Source organism: Taudactylus pleione, unplaced genomic scaffold (genome assembly GCF_031769625.1).
Source record: "Taudactylus pleione unplaced genomic scaffold, aTauple2 ptg000053l, whole genome shotgun sequence".
NCBI lineage: Eukaryota > Metazoa > Chordata > Amphibia > Anura > Myobatrachidae > Taudactylus > Taudactylus pleione.
In genome coordinates, this window is record NW_028284455.1 from 40,523,969 (window position 1) to 40,547,711 (window position 23,743).

General features: G+C 39.2%; 2 protein-coding genes across 2 annotated transcripts in view; one reads left to right on the plus strand and one right to left on the minus strand.

Moving 5' to 3' along the window:
• The window catches only part of ACAD11 (acyl-CoA dehydrogenase family member 11), a 190,789-nt gene that overhangs the window by 129,744 nt on the left and 37,302 nt on the right, over positions 1–23,743 (plus strand). The gene's annotated exons all lie outside the window — the stretch shown is intronic.
• On the minus strand, positions 700–15,845 carry ACKR4 (atypical chemokine receptor 4). Its single transcript, XM_088462822.1, has 2 exons — positions 15,758–15,845; positions 700–2,715 (listed from the first exon to the last, which is right to left on the minus strand). The coding sequence occupies exon 2, from the start codon at positions 2,703–2,705 to the stop codon at positions 1,635–1,637; it is 1,071 nt and encodes a 356-aa protein (XP_088318948.1). The 5' UTR covers positions 2,706–2,715; positions 15,758–15,845; the 3' UTR covers positions 700–1,634.

Below are 23,743 nucleotides of genomic sequence, written 5' to 3' on the forward strand. Positions count from 1 at the left end.
TGAATGTCGACATGTTGAATGCCGACAAAATTTACCATACCCGATGTTATGGGTTTCTTTTAAATGAGTATAAAACATCTCAGTTTACCAGTGTCTTCTACTTGTGCGGTCAGTTGTTTTTTTCTGCTTTATCTGCTGCAGACTCCTGTTTGAAACTGTAAAGGCACACATCCACTAGACGACAGGCAAAAGACTGCACAATTATGACATTGTAATCGTGCAGTCGATTGTCTGTCTGTAATGTGCCTTCACTGAACGAGCAGTCGTTCAGTAAAGGCACATCAATCATCTGCAAACATGTTGAATCTGACTATATCGTCAGGTTGTACAACATATTTGTACGATGATAGATGTCTAAACGACCAGCGGGAGCGTGCATTGCTGGTCCTTTTAGACATTTGTTAAACAATCTGCAAACTATTTTAAAGCGATTGTCGAACGATCATGATATTGCTCAATTTAATCGTCTAGTGGATGTGTGCCTTAACAGTTCTAATATATTGTTATAATCTAACAATCTGAATGTTACTTGATATTCATCACAATTCAACAACTTAAGCTGCTGAAGACTTTAGGCTCTGTATCCTATTGCTTAATCATTGGGAATAACTCACTCTGTGAAGTTTTGGAAGCATCATTAATAGTATAAGAGATGTTTATTTTACATGGTAAAAAAAAGATATGAAAAGAAAACTGCTACACTTCATTAAAGTATAATAAGCACAAGAATTCTAAACGCATTCTATAAACATTCTTCTATAAGCAGTAAAATGCTAATTTAAAGCTAACTTTTAATAAAATTGTATGCCTGCATTATTTAAAAATGTTTGTAGACAAAGGTGTTTTGAAATTACATCAGCTAATCAGGAATAATTTACTACTATCAGTAACATAAAAGCAGTTTATTTATACAATTCAATTAAATGATTAGCTTTCAGTCTTTGGTGCAGATGTACTAAGCTCTGGAAAGTGATATACTGCCAACCAACAGCTCCTAACTGTCATTTTTCAAACAGCCTGTAACATGTTAGTTGGGAGCTGAGTGGCTGTTAGTTTATTACTTTCCAATTTATCAATTTCCAGAGCTTAGTACAGTACATCTCCCCCTTTGTCTTATTTTAAAAGTGAGACTAATGTGAATGTGTAAGTTTTCAGTACCATTTTTTTTATCCAACCATTGAATATCACGGTCAATGATCTATAAGTTGTAAGTATCTTTTTATAAGTCAGCATCACTCATATTAAATAGTAAATTATTTTAACAATTCATAAAAGTGGGTAATATATTAAAAATTATATTAATATATTAGGCAGTTACTATATGTAGCGTTATACTGTACATTCTGACTACAGATCTATATATATATATAAAAACTATGAGGATATTTTATAAAAACAGCTTTCATTTATATTGCACATGACTTTTTGTAACAGTCATGTGGTTTTAATATAGTGTATCCACATTCAATATAGTGTATCCACTACTGTCATAGTCAAGACCTGTATTGTTTGGACCATATTGGCATCAATGTGGAATGCAAGGAAAAATCTGCAATGTTGGTGGTTCGAGGTGCCAGAGAAACGGTCAGAAATCCAACCCTGCGTTGTCATCGCCGCAAATCGAATTTTCCCCCTTAGATTGAGAAACTGCTTGTTTCTTCTACATGATCTTCAGAATACATGGAATACTCTTCAGTACTCTGAGGTCTCTGTCTCCTCCAGGAGCTACATTTTTTTACCGTTTTTGTAACATAGGATTTAAATGTGGTTCCCATGTAAACATACAGTAATGGATTGAGACAACAATGAAATAAAGCCATGCTTTCTGTTACTTGCATCATTAGATCAATGGTTCTGCTGGTCTTGCAGCTTGTAATCAAAGCATATATTATATCTATGGCTCTCCAGAACTTGACAACATTATATGGCAGCTGAGTAAGTACAAATATTCCTACCACGGCCAGCAATACTTTAAGTGATCGTGATCTTTTAATGTTGGGAGATTTTACAAGGACTATGGCCATGGCTGAATAGCAGCCCAACATGATAAGAAAAGGAATTAAGAAACAAAACACTGTTTCGAGGATCTGGACTAAGGCAGTAACCTGTTTTACAGCATCTTTAGGATAAGTGGGAAGACATTGGTTTTTACCATTGTGTTCCTTTACCACATTGTAATATAAATCAGGAATGCTCAACAATAGGGAAGTGGTCCAGACAAATAGACAAATTGCCCAGCATCTTCTCCTAAAATTCTGTTGGCTTGATGCCCTGGTTACTGCAAAGTATCTGTCCAGACTAATGCAAGCTAAGAACTGCATTCCAGAGCTGAAGTTTATAGTATACAAAGCTGAGGTTATCTTGCACATTTCTTTTCCAAGCTGCCAACCAATGGAAGCATTCACTGCCCAAATAGGAAGTGTGAAGAGCAGCAACAGATCTGCCACTGCCAGATTTAGTAGGTATACATCAGTCTTAGTCTTCATCTTTTTGTAATATGCATATATGGCAACCACTAAAGAATTGCCAGCTACACCAACCACAAATGTCACAGAGTAGAATGCTGGGAGAAAAACCTCAGCAAACCTTCTGATGTCATGCTTCACACAGAGTTCCTCATAACTGTCATAGTCAAAGGTTGTGTCTGTATAATCTTCATAGTTTTCCGTTGTTGTCATTAATGAGGTGTTTATCTGATGTTCCATTTTGCTGCTTCTAATGGAAAAAGAGGATTTTTGTTATATTGATATTTGCATATAATACAGGTCCAATATAGTACCTTTGAAATTGAAAGCTAGGTCACGCATTTACTGTGCTGTTATACTACTAAAGCCAAACTCTGTTTAGTATAATATAGATCCAGTTACAGTTTTAGGAAAAAATAGTTTGAGTATGACACCTTAAGCTCAATCTTTCATAGACAAATCTGCTAATATTCTCAGCAGAAAACAGAAGATGCCTACCTGCTATCTCAATAAACCCTACCCCTCAAGCTAACTAATACAAAAAAGGAAATGTGTAGTAAGCTGTGGTGCTCAGACATAATAATAAATCATAGTCCAATAAATTACATACATTTATTAAAAAGTTTTTTTCAAACTAATGGACTCCCGGGAGTACATATATATAACAATGTGTATAATAATTTTAAAACCAAATCATGGGGAGTAAATGTGTAATAGATCATTCACATACAGTAGCTGCTAGAAAATGACAGCAGTATTCCTCTGATGTTAGAAAGTAGCAATATTCTGTGACAGTAGCAATAGAAGCACACTGTATGGAAATAAATAACAATGTCTCTGATACTTTTTAATAAATGTATGTAATTTATTGGATTATGATTTATTATTTCTGAGCGCCACGCTTTAGTGCTGGTTGGCTGCTAGAGGAATATTCATTACAGGTGACTCAATAGGCACGAGGTTATATTGTGTTAACCCTCAAGCTAACTACCTAGAAATCATTATTGACTCTTTTTTTTTTTTTTTCCCTCATCCAGTCTGTATCCAAATCCTCCTACATACATCGAAGAAACATCTCTAGAATACCCACATATCTCACACATGATATTGTCATAGCTTTAATACATGAACTCATTATCTCCCACACTAACTGGTCCAATTCCTTTCTTACCATGCTTCCCCTAACCAGACTGTCACCCCTTTCAAAATATTTTTATTTAGTTTTAGTTGTAGAATGTTCCACTGCTGCTCTGCTGTCGGTCCTTACAACGGTTGCCTGTTTTATCCAAATCAAATATGCTATGCTATAATGAAATACAAACCCATTAACAAAACTGGATGTTACCTTTCATGCACACACTTATTACATGCTCCCTTACTCTATTAAAGGACTGTTCTCTGTCATCCTACCTAGGATGGCCAATGTTCTCAGGCAACTAAGCCAGTGAAGCTGTGTACAAGAATTCAGACCCAGAAAATGGGGAAGATGTCCCTGTTTTCGGGGATGCTGCCTCAAACTGATTGACAGACTGGCATCTGGGCACTGCGAGGTGAGCTCGCAGGTGGAGCATATGCGCAGTACAGATCCTACACATGCGCAGATCTTCAAACATAGTTGTACGCAAACCAACGGGTTGGAGTACAAATCTGAATCAGGCTTTTGAAGGGGTCTTCCTTAAAGTTTCAGTGACCATGAAGGATAACTGGTGGCCAGAGTAGGGCCAGTGCAAATGGTCTGGACAGTGTCTAGAATTTGATCTCCATAAAGGTTCAGGTTGCAGTTCTCCATTTTGTTTCAGCATAAGTTGGCCAGCATTCCTGAAGATCAAACATTTCTTTAGGGCATGCTGCATATTCAGCTGCCACATGTCCCATTGGTTGTCCTGTGGGATTTTAATTTGGTATTCTGTGTTGCAAAAACAGCACTTCTAATTATTGCAATCTATAGATCTAAATTTCACTTGCTCAGCAGATCTCTGAGTTAGTGGCTCTGTCTACATGTTTCCTTTATCTGGTTTCACATCAGTACAGAGTGATCCTGCATACTAAACCTTTATTCCAGCTGAAGGCTGTTTCCAGATTACATCTCAAGCAGGATATTGCTGTATCTGCTATAGGCCAAGCAGTGATGTCTCCTTATTGTTAGAGCTCTGGGTATCTATGAGGATAGATGAGCCCCTTTAAGGAAGAATGACAGTTTTCCTGTACTTTATGTTGTACACAAGAGGGGATGGCCAGCAACAAAATAGTTGGTGGCCAGATGAATCACAGCTACCATGTGACACTCATATTTTTCAGAGGGAGGTCCAGTTTCTGATCTCCTGATTACTCATTCTACCAGATTGGAGAGGTCAGCTTGGCCAGCCTGACATGTGGCTTTGGTGAAAGATTTGTGCAATATGGCCACAACATTAAATCTGTTTCTGTGAGTAAATATGGGGGACAATGCTTTACCACCCTCTTTTGTCTTCACTCTCTTTTTTTCAGTCTGAGCCATCTTCTTAACATCGACCATTCTACCCAATTAACACCACACTATATAGTTCACACAAGTTTACATTTATTATTGTATTTAAAAAAACCCTGGTCGATGAATTGACCCATAGCCCCATTAGACACTTTTCCCATTGTTATGCGGTTGCACCAATATGCAATAAGTGGCATTTATCCTCATGTATCAAATTTCAATTTAACTTTAAATTGTAAACTTGAGAGCAGGATCCCTTTATCGCTTTTCCTGTTCATAAATACCTTATTTAATTACAGTTTGTCAACAAATCTATGTTGCTGTAGATGCAATATAAATAAACAATATTAATACCTATGCCTGTTTTGCTTTGACACTGAAAGCGTTTTTAGACTTTGAATTACAGTGGAAACCATGTCACATTGTTGCAGTGTTTGTAGTACATTATAAAGATAGCATTCCCGCTAGGCTGTTTTAGCAGGCTGCCGAGCCCTGCCCGATTTCAAAAGGGCAGAATGCATACTGCCCTTTTGGCAGTGCCCCACTAAAACAACTTGCCAGGTGCCATCTCCAGCCGCAGGCCGCAGTGTCCAGAGGGTGGGAAAAATTGTGGTGCAGCGATTACCGCCAATGAACAGATGCCGTGCGCATGCACGCGGCATCTGTTCACAGAGAGGGGAGAACTTGGGGGTAGCCCGGTATGTGCGTAAGTGCCGGGCACGCCACAAAGCGATGAAAAGGGGGCTCATCTTAAAGACACGCCCCCATTCCATGGCCATGCCCCCTTTTCAGACGTGTGCAGGCTACAGTGCCCTTTCTGCGGTTCAGCACCCTGCCCCGCGCCGGACCTAGAGTGAACACTGTGAAGAGGTTTGTATACAAATTAAAAGTACTTGCTTGAACAGATCATTTGATGTAATACAATGAAATGTCTCTATGAAGATTGTTGAGAGAATAATCTGTAATTACAATATAGTAGTATCACATTGGCAATGTCATCCTACCTCACAATACCCTCCTAACTTGTAAATGCTAATTGGCATATTCATTCAGACTGGAATGAGTAGAATATGCATAGTTTGGTGCTCCATGCCATATAACCTAAACTGTGTCTGTTTGGTGGGCCAATTATACATGGTTATCCCTTATACAAACACTCTCTTCACTCATCTTATTGTTTTTTTATTACATATGTGTTACTGTAACCCACTAAACTACCGCACCCCTTCTCCTTTCATTTTCTCTCATCCCACACCTACATTGCTTTATGTATTAGCCTGACCTATCTGACTTGTTTAAGCATTGACAGGATCGAAATTGAACAAAAGTGTAATAACAATTCAGAAGTGAAATGCATGGGACATAAAAAAGACTGTCAGTCAATGTAATGACAGCAAATCCAGCTCACATTTGTTCTAGGAGTAGATCATTCCCTCAATTGCAATATCTATTTCCCCTTATCTAGAGAGTTGATGTATACTGTACATGGGAAATGAGTACATATAGTTTATCCTATATTTTCTATATGTTGATTATTTTTATCATTAGCATACAGTAACTGAGTTTAAGAAATACTTACTCTGGTTTTAAGCAAATAGGCCAGAAGAAAAAAAGAAACCAAATTATAGTTTACAATGGACTTTTTTTTGTTGTTGCTCCATTTCATTTGCACTTCTTTTCCCCTCCATTTATTTACTTTTTGCAATTTTCATTTGCTTTTTTTTAAAGATTCAAATAAATATAAATAGCAAAATAATAGTATAGATACCTACTAAATATAAATTGTGCACTGTTCTTCAACATTCTAAAAAGAAAATAGAAATATCCTTTTGTTTCCTTGCCCCTATATTCTGTTACTGTTTGATAGCAACTAATATACCATATAAATAACTGTCATTTGCATATTTAATTTGTTTTTTGGATGAGAAGAAGAAAAGCAATTAAATACAATTCTGACAAGAAACCCGGGGGAGCTGTGTCTTAATGTCTTAGGGCCTGATTCAGAGCCACTCGCAATTAGCGATCGCTCGTTCAGTAAAAGGGGGTGGCTATTCAAATGAACCGTACGCTCCTTGCGGTCTGTTGACGCCTCCATGTCTGAACGAGCGAACAAAACATACGCTCGTTTATTTGATAAAAACGCCCCCTGGCCGCTCGCATCATACATCATGTCCGCTATTTATTAGATTAATCGAGTACATCGAACAGCATATGAACTGCTCGCTAGTCTTGTGGTTGGTTTTTCCTACCGCAATCTTGCGAGCAGTTTTGGCTAAAAGACACCCAACTGACGTGGTTGATGACGCTGCTGTTTTAATTATGCACACCCATAAAACGCCCGCTTTGACCTTTAAGCACGCCTGCGTTCGGATCTCCACTCCCCTGTTTTCAAGCACCTTCCCCTGTTACCACCCACATACGCCTCATTCTGTCACTCAAATTAGCAGGCACTCGCTAGATAGCGAACAAACTATTTTCCGCCGCACAGACTGGTTCGCGCATGCGTATAACAATCCGTACGCATGCGCAGTTGTGCAAACATCGCTCGGAGCGAACGAACAGCCGCTAACGAGTGGCTCTGAATCAGGCCCTTAATGTCTTAGTTTGTGTAAACTCTCTTAATTACTATTGGCAATTGCACTTTACAAAGTTACAACTGTTTTATTTATAAACTGAGGTTGCAATCACACGCATAAAGTCATTGAATACATTTTGTACAGTGTGGTCAGATATAATAGCTTTGTTAGCTTGCTTAAAAACATTGCTTTTCCTGTAAAATGTATGAGTTTCCCTAATGTCAGCCATTCAATTAAAATTCCAGTTTTTACATTCATTCAATTTCTCTTTTTATTTTAAACATCTTGGTTGTGTTTTACCATACGCCAGGGCCAGACTGGCCATCGGGCAGTTCTGGCAAATGCCAACAGGGCGGATGGGCCGGTCTGGGCGAGCACAGGCTTACCCGGCTGTGTTCGCCTTTTTATTTACTATGCGCTGCGGCAGCATCATTGCGTGATGTTATGACGCGGCCGCATCATGAAGTCATTACGCAGGTGGCAACTCTGTGTGAAAGACGCAATGGGCCAGCTCCTGTGAGCTGGCTAACGTGCTGGGCTGCCCGGTGTTCTGTGTGGCCGCGTCATGACGTAGTGACATCATGACGCGGCCAGGTTAGAGGATGCGTGGTTGGGACAGGGCCCAAGGGTAATCTGGCTGGACGCCATTCTGACAGCTACTGTGAGCTGCCTGCAAGGCTGCCCAGCGGCACCTTGCTGAGGAGGGTGGAGACTGGAGAGTGTCACATGCAGCAGCAGTGACGTCAGGGCATGGCCAGCCCAGGTATAAAAAGCGCGTCGCGGGCGGGAATCTGTGTGGATGCCATCTGCAGACCTCATGATCTGGTGACAGACGCCATCTGCAGATGCCAGGGTATTACTGTGTGGGCCATAATGTGTTATAAGGGGCATAATTGTGTGTGGCTGGCATAATGTATAAGGGGCATTACTGTGTAGCATAATGTATAAGGGTCCACTACTACTGCATGGCATAATATATAAGGGGCATTACTACTGTGTGGCATAACGTGAATGGGCTCTACTGTGTGACGTAACGTGAAAAAGGGACACTACTGTGTGGCATAACGTGAAATAGGGACACTACTGTGTGACGTAGCGTGAAAAAGGGACACTACTGTGTGACTTAACATGAAAAAGGGACACTACTGTGTGACATAACGTGAATAAGGGACATTACTGTGTGGTGTAATGTGATGAAGGGGCCAGAACCGTAACTAGACTTTTTGGTGCCCTGTGCCAGAGAGAGCATTGGCGCCCACCCTCATTTTTTAAATAGGGACATAAGATCACCTGTATACATCATGCCCAAACTGCATCACTGTTTGCTGTGTTTGGTATTCCCTGCTTTGTACCATGTACTTCCACCCCACTGTATGATATGCCGGCATGTTATACCTCCAATGAAGTACATCCTCCATAGGCAGGATGTACTTCAAATAGATCTACTCATACTGGGTATATCATACTGCCACACACATGTCAGTTTTCCCATATATGCCTTGGGTCCTTGTACAGCTTTTCTCCCACATTGTAACATTTGTAGTGCGCCCAATATGGCTGCCTCACCTGGTATACTCGTGGATGGGATGAAAAATACATGGACCTAATGATTATGGTGGGACCCTACTCTTAGCGTTAGGATGCTGCAACCACCCATTTTGTGTCATCTCTTCTAGGCATAACCTATTCCACCCAGGGTAATCCTAAGTAGTGCGCCCAAGATGGCTGACTCATCTGGTACCTTTTGTTGGTGGAATATATGACCCATGGAAGTTATTTCTCAAAATGTCTGCACCAACCCTGCAATATGCTTATTGTGCTCTCTAGGTTTTGGTTGTTTTTAATTATCTCCATGTGGTTTTCTATTTTCTGCAATACGTAATCCTTGAACAGTGTACCATGTTTTCTGATGTTTGTAAAGCGAGTGAGTCCTGCGGGAGAAAAGCGCTATATAAATAAAATTATTATTATTATTATTATTAATAATAAGATAGTGCACCTGAAAAAGGGCCATGGCCTCAGGGGAAGGGTCAGGGAAGAGATAGGGGAGGCCAGTAGATGCTGGGGATAAAAGAAGAGGAAGCTAAAAGTGAGAATGATAATAAACCGGAAAATTGACAGGCCAAAACAGCGCCCCCTGCCCTGCGGTGCCCTGTGCCGTGGCACTGGTCGCACCACTCTAGTTATGGTCCTGGAAGGGGCACTACTGTGCGATGTCATTTCTTTAGATTGTAAGCTCTCACGAGCATGGCGCTTTTCCCTCATGTGCTTCTCCTTATAATTTGTTCTACTCCTTATTCCTCATAAGGGCATCTAACACTTGATTGCTGACTCCCTGCTGCTTATTTTGAGCGTTATGATCGCTAATGCAGCATATTCTTGTCCTGTATTGTATTGCACTGTAAGTCACTGGTTTCGTGTTCACTTATTTGTTTATGTAATTTGTAAGGCGCTGTGGAACACTTGTGGCGCCATATAAATAGAGGTTAATAATAATATGACAAAGAGGCACTACTGTGTGGCATAATTTGAATTGGGGTACTATTACAGTACATCCGGAAAGTATTCATAACACTTCACTTTTTCCACATTTTGTTATGTTACAGCCTTATTCTAAAATGGAATAAATTCATTTTTGTCCTCAAAATTCTACGCCCAATACTCCATAATGACCACGTGTAAACGTTTTTGAGATATTTGTAAATTTAATTAAAAAAAAAACACACTAAGAAATCACATGTACATAAGTATTCATGGCCTTTGCCATGAAGCTCAAAATTAAGCTCAGGTGCATCCTGTTTCCACTGATCATCCTTGAGATGTTCCTACAGCTTTAATGGAGTCCACTTGTGGTAAATTCAGTTGATTGGACATGATTTTGAAAGGCATACACCTGTCTATAAAAGGTCCTACACTTGACAGTGCATGTCAGAGCACAAACCAAGCATGAAGTCCAAGGAATTGTCTGTAGACCTCTGAGACAGGATTGTCTCGAGACACAAATCTGGAGAAGGGTACAGAAAAATATCATCTGCTGCTTTGAAGGTCCCAATGAGCACCGTGGCCTCCATCATCAGTAAATGGAAGAAGTTCGGAACCACCAGGACTCTTCCTAGAGTTGGCCGGCCGTCTTAACTGAGCGAGCGGGGGAGAAGGACCCTAGTCAGGGAGGTGACCAAGAACCCGATGGTCACTCTGTCAGAGCTACAGCATTCCTCTGTGGAGAGAGGAGAACATTCCAGAAAGACAGCCATCTCTGCAGCAATCCACCAATCAGGCCTCTATGGTAGAGTGACCAGACGGAAGCCACTCCTTGGTAAAAAGCACATGGCAGCCCGCCTGCAGTTTGCCAAAATGCACCTGAAGGACTCTCAGACCATGAGAGACAAAGATTTAACTCTTTGGCGTGAATGCCATTCGTTATGTTTGGAGGAAACCAGGCACTGCTAATCACCAGACCAATACCATCCCTACAGTGAAGCATGGTGGTGGCAGCATCATGCTGTGGGGTGTTTTTCAGCGGCAGGAACTGGGAGACTAGTCAGGATAGAGGGAAAGATGAATGCAGCAATGTACAGAGACATCCTGGATGAAAACCTGCTCCAGAGCGCTCTTGACCTCAGACTGGGGCGATGGTTCATCTTTCAGCAGGACAACGACCCTAAGCACACAGCCAAGATATCAAAGGAGATCAGGCTGCAGGACAACTCTGTGAATGTCCTTGAGTGGCCCAGCCTTGAATCCACTTGAACATCTCTGGAGAGATCTGAAATTGGCTGTGCACCGACGCTTCCCATCCAACCTGATGGAGCTTGAGAGGTGCTGCAAAGAGGAATGGGCGAAACTGCCCAAAGGTGTGCCAAGCTTGTGGCATCATATTCAAAAATACTTTAAGCTGTAATTGCTGACAAAGGTGCATCAACAAAGTATTGAGCAAAGGTTGTGAATACTTATGTACGTGTGATTTTTTTTTTTTAAATTTGCAAAAATCGCAAAAAAAAACGTTTTACTCATTGTCATTTATGGGGTATCGTGTGTAGAATTTTGAGGACAAAAATGAATTTATTCCATTTTGGAATAAGGCTGTAACATAAAATGTGGAAAAAGTGAAGCGTTTTGAATACTTTCCGGATACACTGTATGTGGTTATGCCCCTACCCAGCGAGACCACACCTGTTTTTTTTTTTTGCACGTGCTCTCCCTGCTTCACTTGTGGATGGTGGCACAAACGCTCTTTTGTCAAAATGTGTAGTTACGGCTCTGAATTTGGTGTGCACAGATGTCAGCACCTCTGCGCTAAAAAAATTCCTACAGTGAACACTATCTCATCTTCTACAACTGCTAAACTAGGGCTTGGTCAAGTGGGAAAATGCCTTCTATTTTCTTTGTGTGTGACCTACATCAGTGAAGTGCCAGCTTTACCTAAGACTGTGTACTGTAAAATGGCGTCACAAGGAGGGTGCGGGACGCACCTGGGTGTCACCAGCCTAGGTGTGACACCAAAGTGCTGGCTCTCCCTCAGTGACAGGAGCCGGGTGTAGCACTCAGCTCCTAGCACAGTGAGGGAGCCGGCACTTCACACAGGCTAGTCCTCTGGAGCAGCCTGCACCCCCGGTGTGACAAAAAACGTTGGTTCGGGCCGCGAGGCCACGCCCCACCCATGAGGCCATGCCCCTTTATTTGCCAGCGCGCAGTACAAGCTCCCCACCGCTGCCCGCACCGGGTGCAAAGAGAGGTAGGAACACCACTGGTACTGTACACACCTGTAATGTAGATATTTCTGTCCAATCTGTCTGGTGGGAAGGAAAATCTGGTCCATTTTCCAACATCTGGGAGCAAATATCTATTGTTGTTTGCTCCCATACGTCCCACGGATTTTTGGCATCTGTACTTTTATTTCTAAAGAAAAACATTTTTGAGCTTAATATTGGAGGATGAGGGGGTTATTGATTGATGGATGAATGTTCGCCATAAACAAACATAAAGTTCCTTGGATGCATATCATAAAGAAATGTGCTGTTCATGCCTGTAATAGAGACTCTGACATACAGTATGTAGCAGTGTTTTAATGATTCCTGAATGCCGGTTAATTACTTGGTAACTTGACATTATCCTTATGGTCATTACAATGTTAATTTGTCATGTTATTCATACATTATTTAAATTAATGTAATTTGTATTTATTTCTACTACATTAGGTCTACGTTCTTGCTTCACATTTACAGGTTTATATATATTATTTGACACATTCTAAAATTCTGCATGAGTACAGCCCTAATTCTCAATCTTTTTTTTTTTTATTAGTTAATAATTGGGACATCAGATTTCTTAGGAGGTTCTTTTTTTCAGTTTTGTTAATATTCCATCATACACACAGTTCATTAGAGCTTTTTTTTTTTAAATAAACTTTTATTACTGTTATCCAGTTGCCTGTCTCTTTAGCTATATATCTAGCAAAATGTAGACAAGAAGTAGCTCTTTTATGGCCAGTGGAAACAACTACATACGGTAGAACAGGAGCATAATTTATGAAGTAATTAGTAAAACAGATGCAAGCCTTGCTAATGTAAAATAAGAACGGAGTGATTGCCAATATTTTGAGCATGCACATAAGAGTAACAAAACTGGGAAAAAGGTAAAGGGAATAAATTAAATAAATGGGACAAAAATTATAATATTCGATCCAGCAAACTTTTAGCCTGATTCAGCAGAGGATGAAATTGCAAAGTTGCACACAAGTGGCTTTGCAATGCAGGCCTGCAAAAATGCAAATGCAGCAGGAGGTGTCTGACAATCCCTCATATCTAGGAACGCAGGACCCCCCGCAGGGGGTCTGTGTGCAATTTTTCTGAACCCGTTCTGCGCATGCGCAGATTCCCGATAACCGGGAATCTGCAATCAGCTCTGAATCAGGCCCTTTGTTAATTATTTTTATTTTCTATACAATGTGCTAATTTGTTACTCGGATAGCAGAGAGCTTAAAGCTGTAATCCTGGGGCAATATTTGTTTTACTTAGCACTTGGTAATGGGTGCTGCACCATTACCCTTACTCCCTGCTACTCCACTTCCCCCTCTCCCCACATATTAATGTAGCAGGCAGGAGGGTGGCATCTGCTGCTCCTTTAAGACTGGGTATATGGCACTGGGCAGTAACATTATCACTGAGCCTATCACTGACATGAAACCGCTGGCTACTGCTCCTCTGTGACAGAGACCAATGCTCTGCTTGGTGCCTTAGGCAAGCTCCTCATTTTGCCTAATGGTAGCTCCGATCCTAACATTGCACACCCAATGTTTGTGTTTCAGCCTGTGTGCTAGTGACACTGCAATCTCATTGTGAAATGCCTGATAACAGTGGACAACAGCTCACACTGGCCTATCCATTAGCAGATAAATTGAACGACTGAACGATATATCGTTCAGTCGTTCAATTTATCTGCTAATGGATAGGCCCTGAACGATGACAGATGCGCACTCCCGCGGCCGATACATTTTATCTTTCGTCTCTCCAACATGTTGGTCAATTATCGCATATCGCTGCCAGATATTAGAAATATATGGCAGTTTATATGCGGTAAACGACGAACGATATTAGCAGCAGCTGCAAAGCACTGGAGAGAAAAAAATCCACTCCCTGAATGATGTCATGCAATATCGTTCATCGTTCGTCTTTTGCAAAAATCTGTCATGTACATGACAGATATCTTTCAGCACAGCCAGCGGAATTTTCAATAGATATCTTTTGTCTTTAATAGTTCAGAAAAAACATCTGCTAATGGATAGGCCCCTTTAGCCGCACAAATATTAAACACAGTAAAATATCTCAAATTCTGTCAATGTATGGGAACATTTACTTGTATTTTTGTGAATGTTAGACAATCCCTTTTAGTATTGAATCAACTCATTATTCAGTGTGGATTATATTTCACGTAACTTTGTTTTCCATTAGAAAACATAATACAGTCCTGCAGGACTCTCTTTGGCCATGTGCCAAGCTGTGCTGTGTACTAGACATAGAAAGCACTAAATCACTTGTCAGCATAGATGTATTCAAATGTAGTGTACAAGAGCTTCCTGGATGTTTTAGCACAACTGCCCTGCAACAAAAATTATTTGCAAAGTGTGACACATAGAACAAATCTGTTTCCAATTCACACTTTTTCCGTCTAATGCCTGTTTATCTATACTCCACTTCCATCTTCTTCACTTATGTTTATGGGAATATGCTTTTCACATAATTATCTAAAGTAATAATAAGAAATAATCCATGTTTTGTTTCCTATTTTGGGGAACATTATTTAAACATGCAAGCTGACGTATGGAATTATCTTTGTAGTGTTTAGAAAAGCTCCTTCACTCGGATGAAGATTCCAAAAGAAGATTTGTACATACCAAAAATTATACTATATATACAGTGTGTGTGTGTATATATATATATATATATATATATATATATATATATATATATATACACACATGTGTGTATACTGTAATTTGGAATATGTGCATACCATAATGGAATATCTTGGGAATTGGACCCAAATCTGAACACAGAATGCATTTATATTTTATATACACCCTATAACTTTATATTTTCAATAATTTTGTGGCTCAAACAAATTTTGTGTACATACATGAAATTCATTTATGTTTCATATACTCTTTATACAGAAAGCATGAAGGTTTTTGTATACAATATTTATAATAATTTTGTACTTTAAACAAAGTTTGTGTAAACTGAGCCATCAAAAATAAAAGGTTTTACGATCTGTCATGCTAAAAAAATTCTGTATTTCGGAATATTTTTGGATATGGGCGACGCAACCTGCATGTGTGTGTGTGTATATATGTGTGTGTGTGTGTGTGTGTGTGTATATATATATATATATATATATATATATATATATAATATATACACTGTATCCAAATATGGTAAGAGGGCACTCACACATATATATATATATATATATATATATATATATATATATATATATATATATATATATATATAGTGGCTGCTTTCAGAGCTTTGTTATGCAGTAATGCTATGTTGCGGCTTTGCAGGAAGACCTTGAGTTTTTAATTTTCTGTTATTTATATTGTCTAGGCATTGCTGTTTTAGAAAGTTGCTTTATATAAGCTGGCTGTTATGTTGTATTATGTACAGTACATTATTTCTAAAAGAAGACCTAACTCTATTCAAGGTTCTGCTAGCCGCATACAGGTAACAGAAAACAAAAACACTCACCTCTTTTCCAGCAAGTTTCTTGTTTGTCTGTACTGCTGCGTACACTTGCATAAGAATGTCTGCTAATAAATTGAAGCTTGCAAGTCTGTTTTTGTCTTTTAGCCAGTACCACCCCTCCCTTTCTGGAAAGGAAGATAAAACTGTTCCTAAAAAAACGTTCCAGGAAATATATGACAAGTGGGCTGTTTTGTTCTATTACTACAATACATCTAACACACTGTACATATTCCAAACTTTTGTAGTGAATTACTGTAGGTAACTCATATTTTTGTAGTTGTTGGGAAAAAAATTAAAGGTAAAATAATACTGAATTTAAATTAATATTTCAAATCATATGTCCCTACTTTACTCTACAATACCAGGAAGAATCCACCGAACCAAGGAGATTTCCAGATTTTATTTTTTTCAAATTCACATACCCAAATTTATAATCAATTTATTCATATACATTATTATCTGTAGATTAACTGTTTAAAGCCAACTTCTTTGCAACACTAAGGGTTAATAGTTACAATTAACAGTAGTCACATCTGTATGAAAGAACATTTTATACAATGATTGTCTGAAACAGAACTGGATTAACAACAAGGCAACAGGGGTGGTTGCACATAGATACATCACAAGCATGGGGTGTACTGTGGCATGTGAACTGACATTTCTGTGTGGCATAATGTGAATTGGGGGCACTACAGTGTGTGTAACATATTTGTGGTGTTGGGAGTATTTACAAATTATACTTGCTAATAACATCTCCAGCATATGGGCAGCACAGATGGTGTAATGTTTAGCATTACTGCCTCACAGCCAGCGCCGCCATCTGCTCGGACTGGAGTCCGGGGTCCGGACGGAAAGGGGAGTCCACCTGCAATCCATCCTGCTGCCCACAATCCATACCGTTACCTGCCCGCAATCCATCCCATCCACAATCCATCTCACTGACTGGTGCTCGCCAGCGCCGTGCAGTAAAGTTTTTTTCTTTGAAGACAGCCCAGAACGTGAGCAGCAAGAGGAAGGTAGGTCAAGCATGGGGTCTGGCCCAAAAAATTAACCCTAGTGTGTATGTGTGTGCGTGTACATGTGGTAGGGAATATAACTTGTAAGCTTCACTGGGGTAGAGACTGATGTGAATGGCCAAATATTCTCTGCAGAATATAAATGCACTATAAAAATAACTGGTAATAAAATAATATAATATTGACAATTCTATTGTTTGGGGTCCCCACACATTAGTTGCCCTGTGGCACACACAAACCTTAATTCAGCCCTGGTGTTAAATCTGAAGTCTGAAATTAATTGCAAGTAATATCGTTATCAGCTGATATGAATAATATTGATGCAAAAGTAGGTTGTCCATCTTAATATGGATAGGTTGGAATATAGCCAGGTGAAGTTATTAACGTTGATTAACTTGTTACAATGGCACCTGTCAATAGATGGGATATATAGTATTAGGCAGCAAGAGAACAGTCAGTTCTTGAAGTTGATGTGTGGGAAGCAGGAAACATGGGCAAGTGTAAGGATTTGAGTGTCTTTGACAAGTGCAAAATTGTGATGACTAGTCGACTGAGTCAGAGCATCTCCAAAACAGCAGGTCTTTTAGGGTGTTCCCGGTATGCAGTGGTTAGTACCTACCACAAATGTCCAAGAAAGAACAACCAGTGATCCGCAGACCGGGTCATGGGTGCCCAAGGCTCATTTATGCGCGTGGGGAGCAAAGTCTAGTCTGATCTCACAGAAAAGCCACTGTAGCACAAATTGCTGAAATAAAATAATGCTGGCTATGATACAAAGGTGTCAGAACACACAGTGCATTGCAGCTTGCTGTGTTGTATGGGGCTTCATAGCCACAGGGGGGGATCTTAAGATCTTGCTATGTGGCCCACAAGGTTCTAGTTATGCCCTTGCATGCAAACATAGAAGGTTGACTAATATGAATGGTCACTTTAAAAAGGACAAAAGCTGGGTACACACCTTTTACAATCTGCGACTGATCGGCCATGCATAAACAGACAGACAGACATGCTTTCTTGCTTATTACATATATTTGCAATGCTTCAGTGCTTGCATGTGGGGGGAATGAAATACAAGGTAGATAGATTGCGATCCTTACATTCATGACAGTAGAGGCTCTGTCCTGCTGCCCCTATTGGGCCAGAAAATTGAAAGTCATTAAAACAATTTTATTAAACAGCATGGTATAATGCTGACTAGTCTCTTTGCTCCAGTGCCATTTATATACCATTATAAGTTGATAATGATAAGTGTAAGCGGGGGAATTCAATTGGCGGCGAAGGGTGTGAAATGCAGCGGCGTTTAAATGCTGGCAACGGTAGCCCGCCTCGCACCATTCAGCTAGCCGAATGCCCAATACACACAAAATGCTCGCTACCCTATGGGGTGTTGTACATTTTTTAGCGAGATCCAGCTGCCGTCAAGCCTGGCAGCAGCTGCCGCACAGATTCGGCTGGGTGAACGGACTCTCCCTTAATTGAATGCCTCCCAATTTCTTTGCTCTGGCCACAAGTGTACACGTTGTTCTGTGTATGTTCTTGGCATATTTTTATATCTAACTCTATTTGACGAACATAGCACATCATATTGCAACCAGACCTCAACTTATAGTGCTTGAAATTTCATTCAACTCAATGGAAGTGACTGCTCACAAGACCTCGCACGAGATTTACAGAGATTAGCATTTAGTAAAGTTGGACAAAAGAATAAAAGTTTGCATACAAGTTTGAGGAGTTCTGATTACTCAGATGTTTCTGCTTAACCTACAGAGGAACTATTGCCAGCTATTGTGGAACCACATGTTCTAGGCAGTAACTGTAAATGGCATGGCATGCCTTTGCTTGTTGAACTACTACATGCTCATTTTGCACAATGTAAATGCGCAGTGGGAGTACTCAAACTGGCTAATACTGGTACTACAAGCAAGAAAGAATTAATAGTTGAGGGAGTTACGTTATGGTAACAGAAAGCAAATGGTAATGCATGTATGGTGCAATCATATTGTCATATGCCACTTGCCCCTTTTAACAATTGCTACATTTGCATCAGAAACAATATGAGCATGAGGCATGGGAGCCAGAGCAGTAGATAGAATCTCAGACTTAACAGTAAGTGCAGCAAAGTAATTCACAGGAAACATAGCAACAGATGGAACTTCAAGTATTAAGCCAGGACAATATAACCTCCAATATGAGAGTTAGAGCAGCAGACCATACCTGAGGAATAGGTACCAGGGTAATAAACAGAACCTCCATCATTGCAATAGTAATAATCTTTAAGGTCTCTGAGCGTTCTAAATCCATATGCTCACACATTATCTTATAGGAAATTTTAGTTTTGTATGAAATTCAGTAAGATAAGTCTACCAGTGATCTATTAAATATTCCACTTGTCCAGCACGGCTTTACTATCTGTGTGTCAAGAACCATCAAACATGCAATAAAACCAATATATAATACTGGCAATAAAATCCTAAGTGGTTATAATAAGTTACTCAAAAACATTTGGAGATGATCCCGCAAAGGACTAGAATATGGCAATATATTACAACCAACTTTTCTTAAGATATATATATGTAATAATTTGACTGGGTGGGGTAGTTTCCCTAGGAAAATGTAAGTACATACATATAACTATACAAATTAGCAGAAATGCTAAGCAGAAGAATTTCCTATCATGGGGCACTCTTTATGTGAAAATTTGTGTAATGTTTAAGATGTAAAGATAGTATAATTAAAATATAACCTTTAATCAGACCATTAAGAATATAGGGGTTTAGATATCCAGACAATATATATCAATTAACCAGTCTGCCCCTGAAAAAAGTTTATTAAAAGGAGTACTTATTTTAATTAATAAGAGACCATATAATGATCTAGAATGGTGTAGTGGCGAAAAATAAATCTCAGATATATATACACAATGGTAGATTTATTTTAATTGCTCTACTATGATGCCTCTAATAGTTATTTGGCTGGTTGCTCACTTTGATTTCAATACTTGAGCATCATTTACTAACCTATATATAACTACTGTTTTACATACTCTTGACACTATGAATAATCAAACATTGTGACTGTATCTCAAAAAGAACTTCTGTTTAGTATCACACTTACTCATTTTATTATAGCACTTTCCTTGCGTATTTACCTTACTTATTCAGATGATTACCTATAGCTCAACACTTGCTTTATTGCTTATGTATGCTTAATTATTATTTAATAACTGCATGCTGCAGATATAATCTGATATGCTCAGTTTGCTGGCTTCAATAGTATATTTTTACAATCCGATCGGATACATTTGGATACATAAGCACTTTTGTATTATACATATTTACAATGTAACAATTGCCCTATTTATATGCAAGGAGCCGACGTTATCACTGGTCTGGATCCCTATTAGCTTTCTGATACCATCCACTAGTAGGAAGATTTAAGATTAAACCTCTTATTGGTCAACTAGTCAGTCAATAAACAACATAGCCCTGGGATTGGTTGCCGGTCCTCATTCAACAGCAACACCCAGACTTCACATCAGGTTATAGGTGAACAAACCACCTAGGCGAAACACGCGTCCTATGAGTCCCTGATCAGACTCTGTGGGGCATGACCACTTACCTCCTAGAAGCTCTCCTTACAGTCTGCACGGAACAGGTATCTTCCTTCTGTGGGAGTGACACTCCCACGGCGAATTGGGTCTCTGCAATGCCTCCGGCAACAGAGACCATCTAACACCTTGCACAGGATTTCTCACTCACACCTTATCTTTTTTTCTATCAGCATTGCCGGAGTCCCTCTCTCATCCGTTGTCCTCTCTGATAAGACACCTGACAGCAGAGGGGATGGAGGCAATACAGTGCCGTACTACTCAGCTATCCTATTAATATACCTTTTGCAAAAAACGACATGCATGGGCTATGTATTGTTTGTGTTATCAATAACATTATGCATCTTCCTCTTATGGAATACCACATCTGATATACTTTACAGTTAAGGATTTTTTGTGTGGAATATATTTTCAATACACAATACAGCAATTATATCCTTTCAAGGGATGTGGTTGCCCTATTAATGCTATCGATAAATGTGCAATATTACTGGTATATGTGACAGTTTTTGACACACTTGGTATATGCATTATATGGGTAAGCAAAAAACGAAAAAAATGTTTTACTACTAAATATTTTTGGAATTCCTGTGAATACACATGTATGGAACACTGAGATGTATTCAGTACTGATATTTTTACTGTGATCAAGAATTCTCTGTGCTTACGAGATTGACATATGGAGAGACACTAAACTAGTATTTTATATGCTCCTAGGTGGTGAGATACCATTGTGTATATACAGTCAGGTGCGTAAATATTGGGACCATGACAGAATTTTCATATTTTGGCCTCTATTCACCACCACAATGGCTTTGAAATGAAACAGACAAGATGTGCTTTAACTGCAGACTTTCAGATTTAATTTGAGGGTAATTACATCCAAATCAGGTGAACGGTGTAGGAATTACAACAGTTTCTATATGTGCCTCCCACTTTTTAAGGGGCCAAAAGTAATGGGACTATCAACTCAAAAGCTATTTCATGGATAGGTGTGGGCTATTCCCTCGTTATTTCAATATCAGTTAAGCAGGTAAAAGGTCTGGAGTTGATTCTAGGTGTGACATTTGCATTTGGAATCAGTTGCTGTCGACTCTCAATATGAGATCCAAAGAGTTGTCACTATCAATGAAGCAAGCCATCATTAGGCTGAAAAATCAAAACAAACCCATCAGAGACATAGCAAAAACATTAGGTGTGGCCAAATCAATTGTTTGGAACATTCTTAAATAGAAAGATCTCATCGGAGAGCTCAGCAACACCAAAAGACCCGGAAGACCACGGAATACAACTGGTGTATGACAGAAGAATTATTTCCCTGGTGAAGAAAAACCCCTTCACAACAGTTGGCCAAGTCAAGAACACTCTCCAGGAGGTAGGTATATGTGTCAAAGTCAACAATCAAGAGAAGACTTCCAAGAGTGAATATAGAGGGTTCACCACAAGATGTAAACCATTGGTGAGCCTCAAAAACAGGAAGACCAGATTAGAGTTTGCCAAACAATTCTAAAAAAGCCATTACAGTTCTGGAACAACATCCTATGCACAGATGAGACAAAGATCAACTTGTACCAGAGTGATGGGAAGAGAAGAGTATGGAGAAGGAAAGGAACTGCTTATGATCCAAAACATACCACCTCATCAGTGAAGCATGGTGGTGGTAGTTTCATGGCGTGGGCATTTATGGCTGCCAATGGAACTGGTTCCCTTGTATTTATTGATGATGTGACTGCTGACAAAAGCAGCAGAATGAATTCTGAAGTGTTTTGGGCAATATTATATGCTCATATTCAGTCAAATGCTTTAGAACTCATTGGACGGCGCTTCACAGTGCAGATGGACAATGACCCGAAGCATACTGCAAAAGCAACCAAAGAGATTTTTAAGGCTAAAAAGTGGGATGTTATGCAAGGGCCAAGTCAATCCCCTGACCTGAATCCGATTGAGCATGCATTTCACTTGATGAAGACAAAACTGAAGGGAAAATGCCCCAAGAACAAGCAGGAACTGAAGACATTCGCAGTAGAGGCCTGGCAGAGCATCACCAGAGATGAAACCCAGCATCTGGTGATGTCTATGCGTTCCAGACTTCAGGCTGTAATTGCCTGCAAAGGATTTGCAACAGAGTATTAAAAAGTGAAAGTTAGATTTAGGATTGTTTAGTTTGTCCCATTACTTTTGGCCCCATAAAAAGTGGGAGGCACATATAGAAACCATTGTAATTCCTACACCGTTCACCTGATTTGGATGTAATTACCCTCAAATTAAATTTGAAAGTCTGCAGTTAAAGTACATCTTGTTTGTTTCATTTCAAAGCCATTGTGGTGGTGATTAGAGGCCAAAATATGAAAATTCTGTCAATGTCCCAATATTTATGGACCTGACTGTATATCTGAGATTTATTTTTCGCCACTACACCATTCTAGATCATTATATGGTCTCTTATTAATTAAAATAAGTGTTCCTTTTAATAAACTTTTTTCAGGGGCAGACTGGTTAATTGATGTTATATAAGTCTGGATATTTAAACCCCTATATTCTTAATGGTCTGATTAAAGGTTATATTTTAATTATATTATCTTTACATCTTAAACATGACACAAATTTTCACATAAAGAGTGCCCCATGATAGGAAATTCTTCTGCTTAGCATTTCTGCTAATTTGTATAGTTATAATAAGTGCAAGAAAAAATTACAATGGTCAATTTGAGATAAAATATAGGGAAGTAATTTAGTCTCTGAGTAACAGAGATAGAGTCTGGATTTGAATAATGTTTCTAAGGAAAAAAAACAGACCATAAGGAAGTTTGTTTACATGTGAATTCTATATAGTTACTTATTGCTCTGCTAAACTTATTGTAGAAAGTAGTTGCAGGCTAAAGTAGTCTCCTAGCATAAGTGAAATATCAGGTTTATACACTATAGTTACTTAATTTTTTGAATGTGAACTGGCCAGTAAATATATTTATTATATATCTCATTTTATTTTGTGTAATTTTATAGTTTTAATGGTTGTATATTATTGATTTAATATGTGCCGGTCACCTACACACGATTGCACATGAAACAGATTTTGAACAGACCACATATAGTTAAACATGTTTTGGGCCTCATATAAAGTTTGTTGTACATCAGGTAGTATGGCATAAACATATGCATTTTCATACTGCGCATGTTTGCAAAAATAAGCCCATAACTAGATGTTCTTATAAGCTCATAGCTTGGAGATAGCAGGGCTCTGGGCGGCGGTGTTTCAGAGAAATCACACTCCTTTCTCAAGCTATATCATTGTCCCAGTATTCACTTGTTTTTTTTTTTTAAAGAACACGCCCCTAATTAAGGAGTATCAAAACTACATGTGTCAAA

Coding starts and splice junctions, on each gene's coding strand:
- ACKR4 (XM_088462822.1), bottom strand. CDS start 2,705: ATGGAACATCAGATAAACACCTCATTAATGACAACAACGGAAAACTAT.